General features: G+C 39.5%; 1 protein-coding gene across 9 annotated transcripts in view; it reads left to right on the plus strand.

The window, feature by feature from the left end:
• The window catches only part of DYSF (dysferlin), a 780712-nt gene that overhangs the window by 309791 nt on the left and 445061 nt on the right, over positions 1-25860 (plus strand). For all 9 annotated transcript variants that reach the window (XM_053704344.1, XM_053704350.1, XM_053704349.1 and 6 more), the window contains 5 exons: positions 4162-4288; positions 17974-18077; positions 18700-18768; positions 18863-18906; positions 20713-20795. In XM_053704344.1, coding sequence (XP_053560319.1) covers positions 4162-4288; positions 17974-18077; positions 18700-18768; positions 18863-18906; positions 20713-20795 — 427 coding nt within the window. The remainder of the gene's footprint in view (positions 1-4161; positions 4289-17973; positions 18078-18699; positions 18769-18862; positions 18907-20712; positions 20796-25860) is intronic.

Consider the following 25860-nt stretch of genomic DNA (forward strand, 5'->3'; position numbering starts at 1 on the left):
TCAGACGGAATTCGTTGTGTCCAGTTTGTATATTTTACTGGACAGCAAGTTATAATACCTGATTTTTAGTATAAATATAAATATCATCAGCCCATACAATTCTCCACATTACAGCCGGTCTCCCTTTCCTCCCTATGTGTTATTATCAGTATGGTCTGCATATACTCAGCTGTATCATTTGCTGCATAATAGCTTAGCTGGCACGGGAACTGAATACAGCGAGGTGTGTGCTGCCACAGTGATAAGGAACTAAGTGACATTCAGAGGTGAAAGTGAATATTTCTGGAATTTGTTGTCATGCTTAGCACAGGGCCCAATTTACTTCTCCCTCTGTTCTGTCGAGAACTGCAATTCATTGAAAACTGCAATCTGACATCACTTCCTGTGAGTCTTCTATTTTAATATCTGTTTTGCCTCTATCTGGGGGGGGGGCGCACCGCCGATCCTCTGACATACACCCCAAGTAAACCTTGGAGAATGAGGTTTACATGGGGGGCTTCGCCTCCTTTGAACCCCCCAGGCAGAGGCAAAATAGAAAGTGAAGATAGGTGATTACAGTGCCCATTTGATTGGTTGTGAATCCTGTCACTAACTGGACAAGGACCAATCAGATGTATGGAATCACCGGAAGTGACGTCAGATTGCAGTTTTCGATGAATTGCAGTTCTCGACAAAATACCTCCGTTAAGTACACATGGTTTTCCACAGCATTCCCAGCTAGTTTCCGTTGAGCAAGGCTCTTGCAGAATAATATGTAGTTCAGTAATAGTACGTAGCAATGCGTTAATAGTATGAAGGGACTCCTCACTCCTGTTCCAGTCCACTGATCAGCCTCCTCTCCCATCTCCGTTTTCACTCCGTCTTCCACAGTGCCACTGACTGATGTCACGTGACCGCTCAGCGGTAAGCTGCCCAGACAAAATAAAGTTGATATTTTTAATAGCTACATAGTCAGTGAAGTGGCCAGGGCAAGTGCCGCCCCCAAAATTTGCCACGCTAGGCACCAGCCTTGTTGGCCTAAGCCTTAATACGCCCTGAGTGCATTGCTACAGGGTGAGGTTTGGTTTCCTTCAGCCGCTAAAAAGGCAAAAGACTGGGTCTAAATTCTCTTACCCTGGAGTCTGGGTGCCTGGCTTAGTAAATGCACTATAAGTTAAGGGAGTGGCCCTAATAGGCCAGTGAGGTCACCAAGTATAGGGCTGAAGCCTATTTCAGAGGAAGAGAAGTGCTTGTTCTGCTTTATGTTATCTATTTAGTAGCACAGAATTCCAACAGCCTTTGTCGTATACCAGGTGATTAAACAGTATATAGAAAATGTCTATGTTTGTAAACTATGCTGTGCACTCCCAATTCTCAAAGCCATAAATGTACAAGGACTTTTTTTTACTGATCCTTTTCTCCTACAGTACAGAAGAAAGTTACACTGGACAAAATATGGTACAAACCCCCCCCAGCTTTAGTTAGCACCTATAGTTACCCACCTGCCTTGTGATGTAGCTTTAGTTAGCACATGTAGTTTGTAAGGTCTCGGACCAATCTGCCTTCTAACTCTAGTTGTATTAGCCAGCTTACTTTTATGTAGGAATGATTAATACAGATTCTTGCTATCCCATTAGTTTACAAACACATGTTGTATGTTCATCACAGTGATTGTGAATTGCAAACATTGTATACCATATTAGATTTTAAAATAAAAAACACATTTAAAATAGCAGAAATAACAACAGGATGTTAATTTTCAAAAATGTGCCCTAAAGTCTATCAGAATTATATATATATATATATATATATATATATATATATATATATATATATATATATATATATATATATATATATATATATATATATACATACAAAACAAGGAAGGGAACTGCACTCTCATACCCGACTGGGTACACATCCCATGACCCTGCAACATGCTCAGCCCTGGGTGCCACTGGCACTCACAGGAAGCTGTGCTGTCCCCAGAGCCACAAGCAGTTAACCCCAGACAGGTCTGGGTGCAAGAACCATAGGGAAAATTACAAAACAAATTAATACAACACACAGAGAAAACCCAGCACTCACTTACAAGCTCTCAGCTAAGATTTAAAAGCAAAAATGGAAAGGTTAATCACCGCATCTGGCCAAATGGGACAAGCTCAGGTACCACGTCAAGGTCCTTTCCAATACCTGAGACCCTAAAACAGCCACACAATGCAAGCTTTCAAATCCAGACAAACTGAAAACAAGGGAAGGGTGCACAGGAATATGTAACCACCCTAGACATATACAAAACACGGAAGGGAACTGCACTCTCATACCGGACCGGGTACACATCTTATGACCCTGCAACATGCTCAGCCCTGGGTGCCACTGGCACTCACAGGAAGCTGTGCTGTCCCCAGAGCCACAAGCAGTTAACCCCAGACAGGTCTGGGTGCAAGAACCATAGGGAAAATTACAAAACAAATTAATACAACACACAGAGAAAACCCAGCACTCACTTACAAGCTCTCAGCTAAGATTTAAAAGCAAAAATGGAAAGGTTAGTCACCGCATCTGGCCAAATGGGACAAGCTCAGGTACCACGTCAAGGTCCTTTCCAATACCTGAGACCCTAAAACAGCCACACAATGCAAGCTTTCAAATCCAGACAAACTGAAAACAAAAGAAGGGTATATATATGTGTCTGTGTGTATATATATATATATGTGTGTGTGCGTATGTATATATACAGTATATATATATATATATATATATATATATATATATATATATATATATACACACATATATACATATATATATATATATATACACACACATACAATTTTGTAAATAAATCTATAATATACAAAAATAGAATCCAAATTATGAGATTTATAAATTAGAAATGTATATAAAGAAGCAATACCAAGGTAAGAATCAGATAATAATCAGATCAGATAATAATAATCAGATAATAATAGGTTCATTTAAGATATAATAAAAATATATATTGACTGCAGACATTTTCTTTTATAGAGATGATCATGTGATATCTTCTAGCCAGCTTTTTACAGATGTGGTTTAGCATTTCAGTATCATGTTTTATAAATGCTTTTTCATATGAATCTATGGGCACGGAAGGTTCTATAATTGATATAAAGTTTAAATCTAACAGAAAAAAATATCTTCCCATTATTTATGCTCCATTTCTGACTTTTTTTTTTACACTTTAAACATTTGAATGATGATAATGATTATTGATCATCAATTTATACCATTAAAGGGTCTTTATGAATTACACAATTTTAACATGAAAAGGATTTCCCACCCTTAAAACCTCACGATTTTACAATAATAAACAAAAATAAGTGCAGCACCCGAATTAAGTCTCACCAGAGTGCCAGCGAATTACCAGGGTCTCTGCTCACCCCTCTGAGTATCCAACACAAAGAGAGACAACGCAGCACCTCTGTAGAACTGGCAACAATTTCTCTTTATTGAGGTGAAAATCCCATAAAGACACCGATGTTTTAGGTCACATCAGATCCTTTTTAGCATGCTTAAAGGAACAGGAAACCCAAAAATGTTATTTCATGATTCAGCCAGAGCATATCATTTTAAACAACTTTCCAATTTACTTCTATTATTTAATTTGCTTCCTTCTCTTGTTATCCTTTGCTGAAAGGTTTATCTAGGAAAGCTCAGGAGCAGCAAAGAACCTAGGCTTTAGCTGCTGATTGGTGGTTACATATATACCGATTGTCATTGGCTCACCCATGTGTTCAGTTAGAAACCAGAAGTACATTGTTGTACATTCAACAAAGCATACTAGGAGAATGAAGAAACTGTACAATAGGAGTAAACTAGAAAGTTGCTGCTCTATCTAAATCATGAAAGAAAAGAATTGGGTTTCATAGCCCTTTAAGGGTCTGATGTGACCCGAAACGTTGCTGTCTTTTTGGGATTTTCACCGTAATAAAGAGCAATTGTTGCCAGTTCTACAGAAGTGCTGCGCTCTCTCAATTTGTGTTGGACACCTCAAGATTTTAGGCATTTCATGGACATGTTATATTGAATCCAGGCCAATGATATCAAACTTAAAGGGACATGATACCCAAATTATTTCTTTCATGATTCAGATTAAAACATGTATTAAAGACTAAAGGTTTATTTTGGTTCCACCCACAGGTAGAAAAGAAAGATTCCTCAGATGACAAGGAGGATATAGAGGGGAACTTACTAAGACCGGCTGGAGTAACTTTGAGAGGAGCTCACCTTACTTTGAAGATCTTCAGAGCTGAGGATCTGCCACAGAGTAAGTCATTATTATAATAAATAAATATATTTCTTTCATGTAATTGGCAAGAGTCCATGAGCTATTGACGTATGGGATATACAATCCTACCAGGAGGGGCAAAGTTTCCCAAACCTCAAAATGCCTACAAATACACCCCTCACCACACCCACAATTCAGTTTTACAAACTTTGCCTCCTATGGAGGTGGTGAAGTAAGTTTGTGTTAGCTTTCTACGTTGATATGCGCTTCTCAGCATTTTGAAACCCGGTTCCTCTCAGAGTACAGTGAATGTCAGAGGGATGTGAAGGGAGTATCACCTATTGAATGCAATGGTCTTCCTAACGGGCATCTATTTCATAGGTTCTCTGTTATCGGTCGTAGAGATTCATCTCCTTCCTCCCTTTTCAGATCGATGATATACTCTTATATACCATTACCTCTACTGATTTCCGTTTCAATACTGGTTTGGCTATCTGCTATATGTGGATGGGTGTCTTTTGGTAAGTATGTCTCATTTCTTAAGACACTCTCAGCTATGGTTTGGCACTTTATATATAAAGTTCTAAATATATGTATTGTACTTATATTTGCTATGATTCAGGTTTATCAGTATATTTCCTTTTTGCAGACTGTCAGTTTCATATCTGGGAAATGCATAAAAAAATTTCTTATCTGAGGTTTTCTAAATTGCGGGCTGTATTAGGCTTGCTAGAGCACAAAATGCTATAATTTATTGCGTCATTCTTGGCATGAGACTTTTTTGGCGCGAAAATTACATTTGTTGATGCAAATTCGTCATTTCTGGCGTCTTAGTTGGCGCCGAGTCTTTCACGAGGTTGCGTCATCTATGACGCTCGAGTTTGGTTCCGGATTTTTTGGCGCCAAAAAATGTTTTTCAGTTTGTGGTGCATCATACTTGGCGCCAAACATTGTTTCATTATTTAAGACCTTTTGCCTCTGGTCTTTTTTTCTATGTCAGAGGCTTATTCTGTTTGCATTTTTTCCCATTCCTGAAACTGTCATATAAGGAAATTGATAATTTTGCTTTATATGTTGTTTTTTCTTTTACATACTGCAAGATGTCTCAATCTGATCCTGTCTCAGAATCTACTACTGGAATCATGCTGCCTGATATCGGTTCTACCAAAGCTAAGTGCATTTGTTGTAAACTTGTGGTAACTGTTCCTCCAGCTGTGGTTTGTAATAGTTGTCATGATAAACTTTTACATGCAGAGAATATTTCCATCAGTAGTAGTTCATTACCTGTTGCTGGTCCATCAACATCTAATGCCCAGGATATTCCTGTAAATTTAAGAGAATTTATTTCTGATTCCATTCAGAAGGCTTTGTCTGCCATTCCGCCTTCTATTAAACGTGAAAGGTCTTTTAAAACTTCTCATAGAGTTGATGAATTTTCTAATGACTGACAACATACTGATTTATCTATCTCTGATGAGGATCTGTCTGATTCAGAGGATCCTGCCTCAGATATTGAAACTGACTAATCCTCTTATTTATTTAAAATGGAGTATATTCGTTCTTTATTAAAAGAAGTGTTGATTGCATTAGATATGGAGGAGACTAGTCCTCTTGATACTAAAACTAGTAAACGTTTAAATTCGGTTTATAAACCTCATGTAGTTATTCCAGAGGTTTTTCTAGTTCCTGATGCTATTTCAGATATGATTTCAAAGGTATGGAATAGACTGGGTACTTCTTTTACTCCTTCTTCAATGTTTACATTTTTTTATCCTTTGCCTACTGATAGATTTGAGTTTTGGGAAAAGATCCCCAAAGTTGATGGGGCCATCTCTACTCTTGCTAAATGTACTACTATTCCTACGGAAGATAGTAGTTCTTTTAAAGATCCTTTAGATAGGAAACTTGAACCTTATCTAAGCAAAGCTTATTTATGTTCAGGTCATCTTCTTAGGCCTGCTATTTCTTTGGCTGATGTTGCAGCTGCCTCAACTTTTTGGTTGGAAACTTTAGCGCAACAAGTATCAGATCATAATGTGTATATAATTGTTAAATTATTTCAACATACTAATAATTTCATTTGTGATGCCATTTTTTATATCATCAGAATTGATGTTAGATATATGTCTTTAGCTATTTTAGCTAGAAGAGCTTTATGGCTTAAATCTTGGAATGCTGATATGACTTCTAAATCGACATTGCTATCTCTTTCTTTCCAAGGTAATAAACTATTTGGTTCTCAGTTTGATTCTATAATTTCAACTGTCACGGGGGCAGGGCCGGCTTTTGGGCAAGGCGGGGCATGCGACCGCCTCGGGCCCCGAAGTCAGGGGGGCCCCGCACCGGCTTAAGAAATAAAAAAAAATTAGTAAATTTTTTTTTTGATGACATTTCTTTTTAAAATATATATTTTTCTTTTTTGACGCCATTTTTTTTTATTTTGCGCGCGCTCGGCGCGCCAGGAGTGAGAGGGGACTGAAGGAGGGGCGGAGATCAGTCAGTGAGTGTGTGCAACAGACAGTGCAGGTAAGGTGCATAGTGGGAGTCGCAGGCAGCCGCATGATCCATCGGCGCAGCACAGCCAGAGTCCGAGTCGACGACAACGAGAGACTTGGTGAGTCACTCACTGTCACTGACTGTGTCTGAGTCTGGGTCATAGTGTGGTACTGAAAATCCATTTCTTGGATACATTACATTCTGTGAGAATCTGCTTTAGTGCAGGGTTGTTCAGCATAAATTCTGGGTGGCACAGTATGGATTTCTGGTTTTAAATTGACCCCTACATTCTCCTTCTCCTCTTCATCTGGTGCATTTCATTCCTCTCTTGTAGCTGTTTTTATGCATTTTTCAGGCTGTCCAGTAACAAATATTTTTGGAATAACTATATTATGAAACATTTAAAGGGACAGTCTACACCAGAATTTTTATTGTTTTAAAAGATAGATAATCCCTTTATTACCCATTTCCCAGTTTTGCATAACCAACACAGTTATAATAATATACTTTTAACCTCTGTGATTATCTTGTATCTAAACCTCTGCAAACTGCCCCTTTTTTCAGTTATTTTGACAGACTTGCAGTCTAGCCAATCAGTGCCTGATCCCAGATAACTTCACGTGCACGAGCACAGTGTTATCTATATGAAATATGTGAACTAACACTCTCTTGTGGGGAAAAACTGTTAAAATGCAATATGAAAGAGGTGGGCTTCAAGGTCTAAGAAATTAGCATATGAACCTCCTAGGTTAAGCTTTCAACTAAGAATACCAAGAGAACAAAGCAAAATTGGTGATAAAAGTAAATTGGAAAATGGTTTAAAATTACATGCTCTATCTGAATCATGAAAGTTTATTTTGGCCTAGACTGTCCCTTTAAGTTGGAAAATACCTATGACAATTGGCTACTGTCAGTATTATTTTAAAAACAAAGACATTTGTCTTATAATCAAGAATCACATCCTTTTTTTATTATTTTGGTAGGAAATATGTAACTGAAAGCTATAGGCATTACATCTCATTATATGTGCAGCAACTATGACTCAATCAGTTGTGTGCACTGCGTGGGAGGGAGCATAAGGTTTTCTGTACTGTAGAGTTAATAAGTCATTAAATATTACCTGTGATTAAAAGTGATTTTATTTGAAAAATGAAATAGATTTTTTTTTTCCTGTTGAAGTTGGGAAATGTGCGTACTGCTCTTTACCAGCTCCCTAATTACAACCAAGCAAAAAAAAAAAAAAAAAAAGATCTTCAAAATGAGAAAAAAATAGCAATGATAGATTCAATATTTAACAAAACCCCAGAGGATGTCAAATTAATGACTGTTTAATTAAGGAAGAATGAATATACAGTGCTGTGTCAGGCAGCTCTGTGCCTTGGTTCTCCTCCTAGTGCCTGCTGTCTTCATCACCTACTAGTAATTAATAGGATGCCCTCTCTAGGCTCATCCCCTACAGGGCTACTCAGAGTGGCACGCTAGAGTCTGACTATCTGGTGCAGGGGGGGCTGGCTGGGGGCATAATTTTATTGCAGGGGGTGGGGGCTGGCTGGGGGCATAATTTTATTGCAAGGGGGGCTGGCTGGGGGCATAATTTTATTGCAGGGGGCTGGGAGCATCATTTTATTGCAGGGGGGCTGGGGGCATAATTTTATTGCAGGGGGCATCATTTCTTACAGAGGAGGGCTGGGAGCATCAGTTTGATTGCAGGGGTGCTGGGGGCATCAGTTTTTTGCTGGGAGCATCATTTTATTGCAGGGGGCTGCTGGGGCATCATTTTATTGCAGGGGGCTGCTGGGGGCATCATTTTATTGCAGGGGGGCTGCTGTGGCATCATTTTATTGCAGGGGGCTGCTGGAGGCATCATTTATGGCTGGAGGCATAATTTTATTGCAGGAGGGCTGAGGGCATACTTTTATTGCAGGAGGGCTGGGGGCATGATTTTATTGCAGGGGGGCTGAGGAAATAATTTTTTGCTGGGGGGGCTGGCCTGGGGGCTTCATTTTATTGCTATGGGCATGATTTTATTGCAGGGGGGCTGGGGGCATCATTTTATTGCTGGGGTATCATTTTATTGCAGGGGTGCTGGGGTATCATTTTATTGCAGGGGGGCTGGGAGCATCATTTATTGCTGAGGCATAATTTATTACAGAGGGGGACAGGGAGCATCATTTTATTGCAGGTGTGCTGGGGGCATCAGTTTATTGCTGGGAGCATCATTTTATTGCAGGGTGCTGGGGGCATCATTTTATTGCTGGGAGCATCATTTTATTGCAGGGTGCTGGGGGCATCATTTTATTGCTGGGGGCATCATTTTATTGCAGGGTGCTGGGGGCATCATTTTATTGCTGGGAGCATCATTTTATTGCAGGGTGCTGGGGGCATCAGTTTATTGCTGGGAGCATCATTTTATTGCAGGGTGCTGGGGGCATCATTTTATTGCTGGGGGCATCATTTTATTGCAGTGGGGCTGGGATATCCTTTATGATTTGACCGCTGATTCCTATTGGTGTGGTGCATGTTACGTGAGTTGTCACTAGTAAAAGCTCAATAACAAAGCTTGGCATATCATCATGTGTCACAATACCTCAGTATATGGATTTAAAATTGTATTAAGTAAATACACAACTGTAATTTGCAGCTAACCAGCTTGACTTAGTTACAGTAAGTATCTGTCTGCAACTAAGCTTAAGCTGTTTACACCATTTCAGTTGCTTCACATTTCTATATATTTTTGCTTTGGGTTTTCATGGTATTAACATCTGTAAGATTATGTGGATATTGGACATCAATGTCTAATGTCTACATCAAAGAATGTAACTGCAAAGTTAAACTTTACTTTCATTGTAACTTGGTGTAACTAAGGTACTTTTTGTTTAAATGTAATGACAGATTTGTTTTCAGTTGCATATAAAATGCACAATGTACACTACCTAACTGTAAATAATAGAAGGGGAGAAGCGCAGACTCAAGTGCAGTATAAAAAGTTTATTCGAACAATTAACAAATAACAAATTGAACACTCACAAGATAGTGCATAGATCTATGCATATATTAGCCGACTGCTATGTCCCAAAACTGATTCCTTGTAGCGGTACTTCCAGGGATGTGCGACAAGTCAGTTCAGTTTCTTTTGTAAGAGTGCCGCTTCACCGGCTTTACAAACAAACCCGCTCTGCAGTCGCGGGGTGATTGACGTTTCCTATAGCACTCGATGAGTGCTTGGATTACTGACGACTCCTGGACTACGGATCCCACCAGGGACCAAACAGCTAAGCGAATTACTTCTACGCGTTTCGTCTCGTATCGTCGAGACTTTGTCAAGAATTCTTTAATGGTTGGGGCTATGAATCAAACCTTATTACAACAGGTAGCTGCCATACCTTGGTATTCTAAATAAAGCATTAACATCTTAAAAAAAATAATAAAAAAATGTTTACAAGTATTTCTATTACCCTTTAGTGTGTGTGGTTGGTTGGTGGGTGTGTGTGTGTGTGTGTGTGGTTGGTTGGTGTGTGTGGTTGGTGTGTTTGTGTGTGGTTGCCCCATTTCTTTAAGTATTTATTGTTCTGGGTAGAGGCCACTGTCATTCTGCCTATGGACCTGCACTTGCTAGGGCCGGCCCTGGCGTCTCTGTAATGTTCCTGTTATCATAAGGAAATGCAAAATAAGACCCAGTTTAACTCAACTGTCCCTAATTGTCAGCATAATTCTTTATTATATACATAAACAGTTGTTCCAATAGTACAAATGGTTTATTGCAGTATATACAATGCTATAGTGCTCCACATTAGTGGATTTGTTTTATTTAGATTTTTTAAAATGTTGTGCATTATCTTTAAATATTCTCCCATTTTTTTAAATTTAATTTTAAAAACTGGAGGTGGAGACTGGGCGGGGTTGGGGGCGGAGACTGGGTGGGGTTGGGGTGGAGACTTGGCGGGGTTGGGGGCAGAGACAAATGGGGGCCCCATTTTGTCATCCTGCCTTGGGCCCCGCAATAGCTAGGGCCGGCCCTGCACGGGGGGAAGGGAGCTTTTTTGCCTCAGGATAAAAAATCTAAGGGTAAATTTAAAGCTTCTAACCGTTTTTGTTCCTTTCGACAAAATAAGGAACAGAAACCTAATCCTTCCCCTAAGGAATCTGTATCCAATTGGAAGCCTTCCTCAATCTGGAATAAATCAAAGCCATTTAAGAGATCTAAACCAGCCCCCAAGTCCGCATGAAGGTGCGGCCCTCATTCCAGCTCAGCTGGTAGGGGGCAGATTAAAAAATTTCAAGGATATTTGGATAAATTCAGTCCAAAATCATTGGATTCAGAACATTGTCTCTCAGGGGTACAGAATAGGTTTCAGAGTAAGACCGCCTGTGAGAAGTTTCTTTCTCTCACACATTCCAGTGAACCCAGAGAAAGCACAGGCTTTCCTGAAGTGTGTTTCAGACCTGGAGTTATCTGGGGTAATCGTGCCAGTTCCTTTTCAGGAACAGGGTCTGGGGTTTTATTTAAATCTGTTCATTGTCCCAAAGAAAGAAAATTCATTCAGACCAGTTCTAGATCTAAAAGTCTTGAATCGTTATGTAAGAGTACCAACATTCAAAATGGTGACTATAAGGACTATTCTGCCTTTTGTTCAGCAAGGGCATTATATGTCCACAATAGACTTACAGGATGCATATCTTCATATTCCAATTCATCCAGATCACTATCAGTTCCTGAGATTCTCTTTTCTAGACAAGCATTACCAATTTGTTGTTCTTCCTTTTGGCCTAGCGACAGCTCCAAGGATCTTTTCAAAGGTTCTCGGTGCTCTACTCTCTGTATTGTATTGTATTGCAGTGTTTCCTTATTTGGACGATATCTTGGTACTTGCTCAGTCTTTACGTTCTGCAGAATCTCACACAAATGAACTAGTGTTGTTTCTTCAAAGACATGGTTGGAGGATCAATTTACCAAAAAGTTATTTGATTCCTCAGACAAGGTTAACATTTTTAGGTTTCCAGATAGATTCAGTATCCATGACTTTGTCTCTAACAGACAAGAGACGTCTGAAATTGGTTGCAGCCTGTCGGAACCTTCAGTCTCAGTCATTCCCTTCAGTAGCTATGTGCATGGAGGTTTTAGGTTTCATGACTGCAGCATCGGACGCGATCCCCTTTGCTCGTTTTCACATGAGACCTCTTCAGCTTTGTATGCTGAACCAATGGTGCAGGGATTATACAAGGATATCACAATTAATATCCTTAAATCCCAATGTTCAACTATCTCTGACTTGGTGGCTAGATCACCATCGTATAGTTCAAGGGGCCTCTTTTGTTCGTCCAACCTGGACTGTGATCACAACAGATGCGAGTCTTTCAGGTCGGGGAGCTGTCTGGGGATCTCTGACAGCACAAGGGGTTTGGAAATCTCAAGAGGCAAGATTACCAATCAATATTTTAGAACTCCATGCGATTCTCAGAGCTCTTCAGTTTTGGCCTCTATTGAAGAGAGAGCCATTTATTTGTTTTCAGACAGACAATGTCACAACTGTGGCATATGTCAATCATCAGGGTGGGACTCACAGTCCTCAGGCTATGAAAGAAGTATCTTGAATACTTGTTTGGGCAGAATCTAGCTCCTGTCTAATTTCTGCGTTACATATCCCAGGTATAGACAATTGGGAAGTGGATTATCTCAGTCGTCAAACTTTACATCCGGGAGAGTGGTCTCTTCTCCCAGATGTGTTTTTTCAAATTGTTCAGATGTGGGGGCTTCCAGAAATAGATCTGATGGCATCTCATCTAAACAAGAAACTTCCCAGGTACCTGTCCAGGTCCAGGGATCCTCAGGTGGAAGCAGTGGATGCATTGACACTTCCCTGGAGTTATCAACCTGCCTATATTTTTCCGCCTCTAGTACTTCTTCCAAGAGTGATTTCCAAGATCATCATGGAGCAATCGTTTGTGCTGCTGGTGGCTCCAGCATGGGCTCACAGGTTTTGGTATGCGGATCTTGTTCGGATGTCCAGTTGCCAACCTTGGCCACTTCCACTAAGGCCAGACCTTCTATCTCAAGGTCCGTTTTTCCATCAGGATCTCAAATCATTAAATTTGAAGGTATGGAAATTGAACGCTTAGTGCTTAGTCATAGAGGTTTCTCTGACTCAGTGATTAATACTATGTTGCATGCTCGTAAATCTGTTTCTAGAAAGATTTATTATCGAGTTTAGAAGACTTACATTTCAATTCTCTTGGCATTCTTTTAGAATTCCTAGAATTTTACAGTTTCTTCAGGGTGGTTTGGATAAGGGTTTATCTGCAAGTTCCTTGAAAGGACAAATCTCTGCTCTTTCTGTTTTATTCCACAGAAAAATTGCTAAACTCCCTGATATTCATTGTTTTGTACAGGCTTTGGTTCGTATCAAGCCTGTCATTATATCAATCTCTCCTCCTTGGAGTCTTAATTTGGTTTTGAAGGCTTTACAGGCTCCTCCGTTTGAACCTATGCATTCTTTGGACATTAAATTGCTTTCTTGGAAAGTGTTGTTTCTTTTGACCATCTCTTCTGCTAGAAGAGTTTCTGAATTATCTGCTCTTTCTTGTGAGTCTCCTTTTCTGATTTTTCATCAGGATAAGGCAGTTTTGCGGACTTCATTTAAATTCTTACCTAAAGTTGTGAATTCCAACAACATTAGTAGGGAAATTGTTGTCCCTTCTTTGTGTCCCCACCCTAAGAATTCTTTGGAAAGATCTTTACATTCTTTGGATGTGGTAAGAGCTTTGAAATATTATGTTGAAGCTACTAAAGTTTTCAGGAAGACTTCTAGTCTATTTGTTATCTTTTCTGGTTCTAGGAAAGGTCAGAAGGCTTCTGCTATTTCTTTGGCATCTTGGTTAAAGCTTTTGATTCATCACGCTTATTTGGAGTCGGTTAAATCTCTGCCTCAGAGCATTACAGCTCATTCTACTAGGTCAGTTTCCACTTCCTGGGCTTTTAAGAATGAAGCTTCAGTTGATCAGATTTGCAAAGCAGCAACTTGTTCTTCTTTGCATACATTTACTAAATTCTACCATTTTGATGTTTTTTCTTCTTCAGAAGCAGTTTTTCGTGGAAAAGTTCTTCAGGCAGCTGTTTCAGTTTGATTCTTCTGCTTATAATTTCAGTTTTTTTCTTTTCAATTATAAGATTAAAACTTATGATTTGGGTTGTGGATTAATTTTTTCAGCGGAATTGGCTGTCTTTATTTTTTATCCCTCCCTCTCTAGTGACTCTTGTGTGGAGTTCCACATCTTGGGTATTGCTATCCCATACGTCACTTGCTCATGGACTCTTGTCAATTAAATGAAAGAAAACATAATTTATGTAAGAATTTACCTGATAAATTCATTTCTTTCATGTTGGCAAGAGTCCATGAGGCCCACCCTTTTTTATGGTGGTTATGATTTTTTTTGTATAAAGCACAATTATTCCAATTCCTTTGTTTATGCTTTTTTACTCCTTTCTTTATCACCCCACTTCTTGGCTATTCGATAAACTGAATTGTGGGTGTGGTGAGGGGTGTATTTGTAGGCATTTTGAGGTTTGGGAAACTTTGCCCCTCCTGGTAGGATTGTATATCCCATACGTCACTAGCTCATGGACTCTTGCCAATATGAAAGAAATTAATTTATCAGGTAAGTTCTTACATAAATTATGTTGTTTTCCTTGACAGTTATGAGTTACACATGCTGCAGGGTTTGCAGGGAGGAACATGTATTATACTGCTGGACAGCATGATTCATGCCTCTCTGTGCAAACCCTGCAGCATGTGTTACTTATAACTATGCAGGAAATCATGGCTGGTGTGGCAGCCCTAAAGCTGGCGCTTGTCTAAGAATAGCAAAAGACGGCTGATGATTCCTATAGGCTGCTCACCCTACTCAAGGTTTAGTATTTATATTTTATAGTTCCTGGGATATAATGTTGTTTAGTGATGCACAGAATTAATATAACAAAAAATAAGTCAATACAAAAATATAAGAGTGATAGCTGCAGGGAAACGCCATACAGTAATACGTCAGTATCCCATAATACATCTAAATATGAGTATTCTCTCATCGATAGGTGCAAAGTTTTAACAAAGGAGACAAAAAGAATGAGGTACATTTGGTAACAAAAGTAAATTGAAAACTTTTTATACATTACAACCTCTATCTGAATTTAATTTTGACTTTCATGTCCCTTTAAACCTATTATGTTCAGCCTATGCAGATTAAGCACTAAATCCCTCACATAGTAGACTTTTATTGGGACGCTCAGTATACTTGATATCACATATATCACATGTGTCCGAAAGCAGACAGGGTGGTAAGCTGATGGCGTGCTAATCAGAGGGTGTGCTAAGCAGACAGTGCGGTAAGCTGATGGCGTGCTAGTCAGAGAGTGTGCTAAGCAGAAAGTGCGGGAAGCTTATGGCGTGCTAGTCAGAGGGTGTACTAAGCAGATGGTGCGGTAAGCTGATGGCGTGCTAGTCAGAGGGTGTGCTAAGCAGACAGTGTGGTAAGCTGATGGCGTGCTAGTCAGAGGGTGTGCTAAGCAGATGGTGCGGTAAGCTGATGGCGTGCTAGTTAGAGGGTGTGCTAAGCACACAGTGCGGTAAGCTGATGGCATGCTAGTTAGAGGGTGTGCTAAGCAGATGGTGCGGTAAGCTGATGGCGTGCTAGTTAGAGGGTGTGCTAAGCAGATGGTGCGGTAAGCTGATGGCGTGCAAGTCAGAGGGTGTACTAAGCAGATGGTGCGGTAAGCTGATGGCGTGCTAGTCAGAGGGTGTACTAAGCAGATGGTGCGGTAAGCTGATGGCGTGCTAGTCAGAGGGTGTGCTAAGCAGACAGTGCGGTAAGCTGATGGCGTGCTAGTCAGAGGGTGTGCTAAGCAGACAGTGCGGTAAGCTGATGGCGTGCTAGTCAGAGGGTGTGCTAAGCACACAGTGCGGTAAGCTGATGGCGTGCTAGTCAGAGGGTGTACTAAGCAGATGGTGCGGTAAGCTGATGGCGTGCTAGTCAGAGGGTGTGCTAAGCAGATGGTGTGGTAAGCTGATGGCGTGCTAGTCAGAGGGTGTGCTAAGCAGACAGTGCGGTAAGCTGATGGCGTGCTAGTCAGAGGTTGTGCTAAGCAGACAGTGCGGTAAGCTGATGGCGTGCTAGTCAGAGGGTGTGCTAAGCAGAAAGTGCGGTAAGCTGATGGCGTGCTAGTCAGAGGGTGTGCTAAGCAGATGGTGCGGTAAGCTGATGGCGTGCTAGTCAGAGGGTGTGCTAAGCAGACAGTGCGGTAAGCTGATGGCGTGCTAGTCAGAGGGTGTACTAAGCAGATGGTGCGGTAAGCTGATGGCGTGCTAGTCAGAGGGTGTGCTAAGCAGACAGTGCGGTAAGCTGATGGCGTTCTAGTCAGAGGGTGTACTAAGCAGATGGTGCGGTAAGCTGATGGCGTGCTAGTTAGAGGGTGTGCTAAGCACACAGTGCGGTAAGCTGATGGCGTGCTAGTTAGAGGATGTGCTAAGCAGATGGTGCGGTAAGCTGATGGCGTGCTAGTCAGAGGGTGTGCTAAGCACACAGTGCGGTAAGCTGATGGCGTGCTAGTCAGAGGGTGTGCTAAGCACACAGTGCGGTAAGCTGATGGCGTGCTAGTTAGAGGATGTGCTAAGCAGACGGTGCGGTAAGCTGATGGCGTGCTAGTTAGAGGGTGTGCTAAGCACACAGTGCGGTAAGCTGATGGAGTGCTAGTTAGAGGATGTGCTAAGCAGACGGTGCGGTAAGCTGATGGCGTGCTAGTCAGAGGGTGTGCTAAGCACACAGTGCGGTAAGCTGATGGCGTGCTAGTTAGAGGATGTGCTAAGCAGACGGTGCGGTAAACTGATGGCGTGCTTGTCCGAGGATGCTCTAAGCAGACTGTGTGGTAAGCTGATAGTGCGCTAGTCTGAGGGTGTGCTAAGAAGATGGTGCGGTAAACTGATGGTGTGTTAGTCCTAGGGTGTGCTAAGCAGATGGTGCGGTAAGCTGATGGCACGCATAAAATTAAATTGCACTCAAGTGAACATGTTTTCTTTCCACTTGTAATACCATACTACTTCCGATGCACGGAAAGATCCACTTTATTGCTCGCATGCAACAGTTAGCGTGTCACTTGTAATCTAGCCTTAAGTGCATATGTTTCTCTTATCTACTGTGTGTGGCTAATTATGGCTGGCTGCAAATCCCTTTGCTCTCTACTTTAAGCAATCACAGTGTAGCTGGCACAGGCAATCTGAAGCATTTTCAAGAAAGCGTACATTACAAAATTTGCTCATTGGTCTCTAGAAAGTATGGAACAAGCAAAATGTTTACACAAAATCAAGGTTCATTTAAAGCAACCAAATAGATAATTCATTTTTATTGACAATTTATACTAGGTAAAACTAAACGTTTTAGGCCAGTTTACAAGTGGAGCGCTAAATATTGCTTTTGTGAAAGCGATATTTGCTCTCCACTGAGTAATACCAGTTCACGCTAATGTGCGCTGGTATTACAAGTTGACAGCAATTGCTTCCAAAAGAAGGGGGCAGCAATGGCATTACATTGTGAATATATATGTATATGACTATATACATATATATTTGTGTTTATATGTGTGTATATACACAAATTAAAACATATATATATATATTCTAACACCCGCCAACTTTATCCCCAAAATACTGCATAGTGCAGTTATTTTATTAAAAAATAAAAATGCCACAATTTCTAATTTTTAATAAAAAAACTACACTGTATTTTGGGGGCATTTGGGGCATATTTATGAAATTAACCATAAATTTGATCTCTGGTTATTTTTATAAGCGCTAATGCTACTGCGAACTTGAGGTAGCAATAACCAATCACTTGCAATTGCGAGATAAATTTGTGATTCACTTGTAATCTAGCCCTTTATATATACAAACTTAACATGTTCCATGTCCCTTTAAAGGGAAACTTTCGTGAAAAATACATTCTATAAAGTGCTTTCAACTTAGTGTGAACCATCACAAGTATCCTTATAGCAAACATTTTCCTTGGGGTGTTTGGTTACAGTAAAGAAAGGCAGGATGCTACAAAAGGTGATATAAAATGCTGCCTTATATGCCATTTATGATGAAGTTTAGCTCTTTAGTATACTGCAGCATTATTTTACATTTGTTAACAGTTCACAGTTACATGTTTGCCCTATCTGGTAATAATGTTCTATCTATATATTTTAGTGGATGATGCTGTACTGGACAATGTAAAACAGATCTTTGGCTTAGAGAGCAACAAGAAAAACTTGGTGGATCCCTTTGTGGAAGTCAATTTTGCCGGAAGAATGGTACGTAAGGAACAGCAACCTGAAATATATGTCATGCACAAATACAGCCACAAGAGGGTGCTATTACTATGTATTTTTTAAATGCTTATTCTAAGCAGCACTTGTGTTCCAACATTCATTTTAGCTTTTTATAGTTTTTTTAATTTAACACTTTATATGCCCATACTTACAAACAGAATTGTTTTTTAAACCTGAGTAATTAAATTTCAAGTTAATAATAAGTTAGTTATTTCTCATTTGAACAACTTGGCTGCCGAGTAGTGTTCATCCGTCGATGGCAAACAAGGGGTTAATGTGAGTCTATTGTTGATGGTAAATGTAAAGGGAAAGACTCAAGGGTAGCGTGACTTAGGTCACGCATTAATACTGACTATTTACTATCACTTTAAGCTATATTTTTTAAACAAGTTTTATTGATGATTAATTTATTAACAGTACAATAGTCCTGGCAGACACCAGGCTAAATAAAAAGGTGTTAAGAGATGTAGCCATGGTCTTACACACGTAAGGTAGCCCTCAGTCTCCTTAAGCTGAATTTAAATCCTTTTTTTAACGTGTCGGTCCCTTTCTCATTAAAGGGGTATTTCTGGTCCTGGATTTTATGTTTCTGTTTGTATTTTAGCTTTGCAGTAGGATTATAGAGAAAAACGCGAACCCCCAATGGAATCAAAGCATCAGATTACCTGTCAGGGTGAGCACAGTGCACTGCTTTATATACCAGACAGGTTTTTATGTTGATTTTAGCCCTTTAAATCTGACATATGCCTGTTTATTCCTGACTCTAGTTTCCTTCTATGTGTGAGAGGATGAGAATCAGACTTACAGACTGGTAAGTTGTTCCACGTACCAATGCCTATGTGAAAATGCAGAATAGTAACATAGTGATATACTCTAGTATGTTCAGCATTGAACCCAAACAGTAGTGTCCTGGAGGGATGATTTCAAGGGCTAAAGTCCTGATCCTTAGGCACTAATACTTCAAGTGAGCATTTTGCCCAATTACAATAAGATAAACATATTGAAGAGTAATTTCAAGGAGTCTTTTCCTGGAATGTTCTAAAATAAAAACAAAACAAAAAACCCTGCAAATTATTCTAACAAAGCAAGCATTTTAAATGCAGATTGTTTGCAATTCACTTCTTATTTGTTTATATATATATACTATGCACATACTGTAATATTCCTAAAAGAGATTATTATTATTATGGGTTATATAGTATGAAAAATATCTGCTATTATTGGATATATAAAATAATGCACAGGGTTGTAGTTCTTTTCAGACAAATATTTAATTCATAGAGAAATGTCTCAGCTTTTCAGTTTTTGAGCCTTGCCAGGATAAATTATAGTTTTATCTCAAAAGATGAATGTTGTCCTACATAAAGCATCTAGAACTTATATATAACAGGAACCATGTATGTATGTAAGACTTTTTTTTCAAGCAAAGTATGCATTAGAGTTCATGTGCGTCTTATATACAAAAAAGAAGTAGCAGGATACAGTCTGTAGAGTGGTGTTTGAAGTGCAAAGTGATGAGGGAATGGACAGAAAGAGAGACTCCTAGTTTAGTAGTAATTATTATTACAGTTTTAGAATGGGTCAATCTTATTTTTTTTTCTGAATTTAGATTTCTGTGCAGGGGAAGGAAATAATATTTTGGTAGAATAACCCTAAGGAATCGTCAGTGTCAGATCATTGCTCTAGCAGTGATTATATGTTTACAGAATATTAGATGTTAGTTTATCTGATAGTATCTCTGTTGTTATCTGGTGAAGCTGGAGAGGCCAGGCAGATATTATAGATTGAATAGGACCTTTAGTGAATGTATCCAGCATTATAAGGCAGAAGTTTGGTTTGTATAAAATTCCCACGTTACTAGATTAAACTCTCCATTAAAACATCAGGGTAGCCTATAGTGACTTTTCAGTGCTCTCTCTGCCCCACATGGACAATAATTTTGCTCTCCAAACTATGAGACAGCCTATGGTTAATGCAGAGACCTTGTCTCTTTCTCTCATTAACTACTTACTGCTCAACATTTTAAAAACAGATTCTGATACAGGTTCTAAGAAGATTTGAACAATCTGTAGGTGGTTCCAGAACAGAATAGGGGATGAGGTCTAAGGTTTTGCTGTGTTAAGAACAGGATTACAGTATGTTGTTGCTAGGACATTTGTATGCAGGATATAGGGGGCTGAGGGCCGGATTTAGGTAGAGCAAGCTATATTAGAATGAGATACATAGCTATATTAGTCAGGAGATACATAGAGGAGGGAGGGACAGTGGCTCTTTGATCCCAGTTCAGAATTATTCTACAAAATGCAGGATAATTAGGTCTATGTAAGTCTGTGTACACTAAGGCTGAAATGTCTTATTTAAATTATTTGTCAAAAGGAATAGAGGTGAGGGTCTTAAACTAATCAATTATAAAATGTCTTGCCCAGGCGAGTTACCTCATCTTATGTTCTTCCTAAACTTAAGCTGGTTACACCAGAAAGTCTTGTTTTGTTGCGAAACACTGATGTATTGTCTTGTAAGATGGTATTACAAATAATTTGATCCAGAAAGTTTGTTTCCTAGAGGCTATCGTTTAAAGTCCACTAAAATCTATACCATTTTCTTCTTGTACCTCCAGGGATCGTCTAACCCACAATGATATAATTGGCACCACCTACCTCAGCATGTCTAAGATCTCAGCTCCTGGAGGGGAAGTTGAAGGTAGGTTTCTCGCCCATCAAACATTTCTTACAATGCCAATGGATTTTCTGAATTAAAACTGTACTGGTCATGTCATGAATCATATTTCATTTGGAGTCGTTGTCTTTTCATTATACAAGGCGTCCAATTGCATGGTGCCAAATTGCTTGCTCTTTTCAAACTCCTGTATATGAGGAATCTTCCTCTGGCAAAGAAATCATAATGCAAAGGAACATAAAAAGTTAATATACAGTAGTATGATGGAGTTGTACTACTGTGTAGTTGCTGAGGTTGGTAAAAGAATTATTGGTTACGCAAAAACATAAGAAAAGCTACATTTAGACACACTTGGTACTTACTCAACATCAATACGGAATAAATCAGCCTCTATGGTTTACTTTTGTATTTCTTGTGGATATTTGGCCTCTGTGTAGGTGCTTGTAAACCCCTCAAAAAGCCAGAGAAATAGCCTTTTTCATATAGCGTTTGCCTTTTTAGTTAATTAGTAAGAAAAATATTCTACTCTTATATTTATATTCTAGGAGGCTTAACTAATAATAATAATAAAGTGCATCACTTCTAATGGATTGGAATGTCATAGAAAAGAAAAAAAACTGTGTTGCATATTTTTTTAACATGTCAAACTCACATAACTTGGAATGCAGTCTTGTTTCTGTATAAAATAAATACAGCAGTTTATCAGTCTGTGTTATTTAGGGAAGTCAGTGAAAGTATATTTTCATGAAAAGGGAGCTACCTTTATTTTTTGTTATATAGGTGTATATGCTGGTATCCCCCACCTCAAACAGACACTTATCTAAGTCAACTTTAAACTTCATGTAAAAAAAAACAACTTTACTTTTATTCTCAAATTTACTTTGTTCTCTTGGTCCCCTTTGTTCAAAAGCATACCTAGGTAGGTAATAAAACAAAACATGAAATATAGTTGTTCTTTCCTTGGGGCTGGTTCCTCTTCTTCTTCTCTTGGCAAACATCAATGACCCTAGTATTTTTTTATTTTATTTTTTATTTCCATTTGTCTTATTCTGAATGCTTGGAGTAGCCATGGCGACCACACATACTTCAATTATTTTCTTTAAGAAGTGATATAGCTGCTTTCATTGTTTTATATTTGTCTTGACGGATTACCAAACCTGTGCAACACTCAGCTTAATTATTTTATGTATTAAATATTTTACTTAGCTGTGAATTTAGCCATTTATTTTCTTTCCATATTACCTTTGATTATTTTTTATTGACTAGTTGATTGATAAATCAAATGTGTTTTGTGTAGATTATTTGATTTAGATTTATTTTTTCAAGAAAATTCTTAGTATACACACAATATATGTGACAAAGTGAGGTTATTCATATTTATTCCTTAACATATTAAATTACACAAAATGCTCAAAAGTTGTAGAGATGATAATGTCTGAGTGCTAAATTGTAACTATTTATTCATATTTCCCCCTTCAACTTCTAGTGGACGGTAAGTACTACAGAAGATGTGCTGTGATTGCGCAAGGCCTAGTTTCGTTCATTGCATTTAGGGTTGCCACATGTCCAAAAATTACCTGTACAGATTGGGTTTCCATTTGTGTGTTCGGGTTTGAAGCTGAGTAAGACCCGTACATACAAAAGTTTGGGGTTTGGGGGAAACAGCCACAGCAGAAAAAGGTGACGTGCATTTGCAACATACTGCACATTTCTACAGTTATTTCTCTCTTGTGTGTGTGTGTCTTTGTGTGGGAGTGCATCTGAGTGTTGGAGTGAGTCTATGTGTGCATGAGAAAGTGTGTGTGTGCATGTGTGTGAGAGAGTGTTAGTGTGTTTGTGTCTGTGTGTGAGAATGTGTGTGCTACCGTGAGAGAGATTGTGTGTGTAAGAGAGAGTGTTAGTGTCTTGTGTGTGTGTGTGAGTGTGTGTGCTAGCATGGGAGAGAGTGTGTGTGTGTTTGTGTCTGTGTGTGAAAATGTGTGTGCTAGCGTGAAAGAGAGTGCATGTGTTTGAGAGTATGTTAGTGTCTTTGTGTGTGTGAGTGTGTGTGCTATCATGCGAGAGAGCGTGTGTTTGTGCGTGAGTGTGTGTGTGCTAGCATGAGAGAGTGTGTGTTTGTGTGTTTGTGCATGAGTGTGTGTGTGCTAGCATGAGAGAGTGTGTGTGTGTGTGTTTGTGTGTTTGTATGTGAGAGTGTGTGTGCTAGCATGAGGGAGAGAGAGTGTGTTTGTGTGTTTGTATGTGAGAGTGTGTGTGTGTGCTAGCATGAGAGAGAGAGTGTGTGTTTGTGTGTTTGTATGTGAGAGTGTGTGTGTGTGCTAGCATGAGAGAGAGAGTGTGTGTTTGTGTGTTTGTATGTGAGAGTGTGTGTGTGTGCTAGCATGAGGGAGAGAGAGTGTGCGTGTTTGTGTGGGAACATTAGTCTTTGGGGCCTATTTATCAAAGGTCTTGCGGACCTGATCCGACAGTGCGGATCAGGTCCGCAAGACCTCGCTGAATGCGGAGAGCAATACGCTCTCTGTATTCAGCATTGCACCAGCAGTTCACAAGAGCTACTGGTGCAACGCTGCCCCCTGCAGACTCGCGGCCAATCGGCCGCCAGCAGGGGGTGTCAATCATCCCGATCGTACTCGATCGGTTTGAATTCCGGCGATTCCTGTCCGCCGCCTCAGAGCAGGCGGACAGGGTTATGGAGCAGCGGTCTTTAGACCGCTGCTTCATAACTGCTGTTTCTGGCGAGTCTGAAAACTCGCCAGAAACACGGGCCAACAAGCTCCGTTCGGAGCTTGATAAATGGGCCCCATAGTGTGTGTGTGAGAGAGTGTTAGTGTCTTTGTGTGTGTGCTAGAGTGAGAGTGATTGTGTGTGAGTGTTAGTCTTTGTTTGTGTGTGTGTGTGAGTAAGAGAGGGTATGTGTGTGTTAGTGTGTTAGAGTGTGTGTGAGAGAGAGTGTGTGTTAGTGTGTAAGATACAGAGAGTGTGAATATCTATGTGCGAGTTTGTGTTTTTGTTTTATTTTATATGTGTACAAAAAAGAAAATGTTCTGTGCTATCCATGGCCAAAGGAGTGTTGGGGTTTGACCTGAACTAAAGGTGGCAACCCTAATTGCTTTGGGGTGTCAGCATGCCTATATGTAAGATGCTGTATTAAATCACGTTGTATCTACACAAGCGCTATGTCATGCCATTTTAATGTAGCCATATTTCACAGCAAGGCAATGCTTCATGTGTTTGTATTGTACTAACAGTTTGCTACAATGATTTATTTTGGAGCACATTTACACATCCAAAGATTGCTTTTAATTATCGAGGGTTAGTCCATTTTAAAGCAATTCTATTCTTATTCATAGAAAATAGATTTTAAAGATTATTCTACCAGCAATAAAAGATTAGCGTTACAGCTGTTTTGTAATAATGGAGCCACTACAAAACAATGATAGCAAGTGCAAGGTTTTGTAGCAGTTCCATGTGTCATAAGCAAGCTGCTATCATTTAGTACAGCTTGATATTTGCTTGTCACTGAATAATAGTGGTTCAGTACAGATGGTTGTTGCAATCTGTAATGCGAGGGGTGTCACTGGTACCTATAGGTGCCAATATTACTGCTCAGTATCCCTAATAGTGACCTGGCCCCTGCTCCAACTGTTCCTAACCCTGCCTAGCTGACCTGAATTACCATACTTTAAGGGACACTCAAGTCAAAATTAAGCTTTCATGATTCAGATAGAGCAGTCATTTTAAACAACTTTCCAATTTACTTCCATTAAACAAAATGTGCACAGTCTTTTTATATTTACACTTTTTGAGCCACCTGTTCCTACTAAGCATGTGCAAGAATTCACAGAATATAAGTGTATGTATTTGTGATTGGCTGATGACTGTCACATGATGCAGTGGGAGGGAAACAGACATAACTTTGAAATTTGTTAGAAAAAAATCTACTACTCATTTGCTATTGCATTGTCTTTTTATCATGCATCTGTTGATTATGCAAATCTACTGTATTTACTGGTCTTTAAAGGGCCATAATACCCAAATGTTGAAACACTTGAAAGTGGTGCAGCATAGCTGTAAAAAGCTGACTAGAAAATATCACCTGAACATCTCTATGTAAAAAAGAAAGATATTTTACCTCAAAAGTTCCTCAGTAGCCACATCCCATTGTAAAGGATTTCTAAGCAGCATATTAGTATGTCTGTCCTGGGACAGCTAAGGGGATGAGCCTCGTGCACTCTCATACTATTTCCCTATTCAGCTTACTATGAAATCTCATGAGAGTTAAGTGAAATCTCATGAGATCACAGTAAAAGAGTTCATGACCTCAGCACTGCTGATGCTGATTGGCTGCTGTTCATTTCTTAATTTTTTTTTTTTTTTACCTGCAGCTGGGAGCAGCTGAGTATAACTTTTTACACAGAACTTACTCTGCTGAGCTGAGGAGATTGTGATTTAAAATATCTTCCTTTTTTACATAGAGATGCTCAGGTGATATTTTCCTGACCGCTTTTTACAGTTATACTGCATCAGTTTCAAGTGATTTAGCATATGAGTATTATGTCCCTTTAAGTATCCCTAATTGTGACCTGGACCTCAAATTGTAACTATCTATCATTTTTTGATGTGGTTATCCCCCCTCTTGGCTTTGTTCTCAATCACAGCCCTTCCCAATGTGGCTTCACTAGTCTAACCCTGCTTTGTTACACACCTACCAGCTCAAAGCACCCGAACACTCAAGGGGGACTTACATGAGTCCCCTGCAGCAAACCCCTCTAACTGTATCCTTAACACCCAAGCACCCCACAAAAATAAGATCCTTAATGTTATAATCTTCAAACAAAAGTATTTCTATCTTCAGCCTCTTGCAGCAACAGAACTCATTATCTGGGCCCATTCCTGTGTTCACTTATTTATACAAATTTCAGTACAATCCTGATCGGTTATTAGATAATCAAATTGAGGAAGTTGAGTTAACTGGGTTACCCACAATCCTGAGCTATCATCTATCTATCTATCTATCTATCTATCTATCTATCTATCTATCTATCTATCTATCTACCTACCCATATCTATCTATCTATCTATCTATCTA

This window comes from Bombina bombina, chromosome 2 (assembly GCF_027579735.1).
Source record: "Bombina bombina isolate aBomBom1 chromosome 2, aBomBom1.pri, whole genome shotgun sequence".
NCBI lineage: Eukaryota > Metazoa > Chordata > Amphibia > Anura > Bombinatoridae > Bombina > Bombina bombina.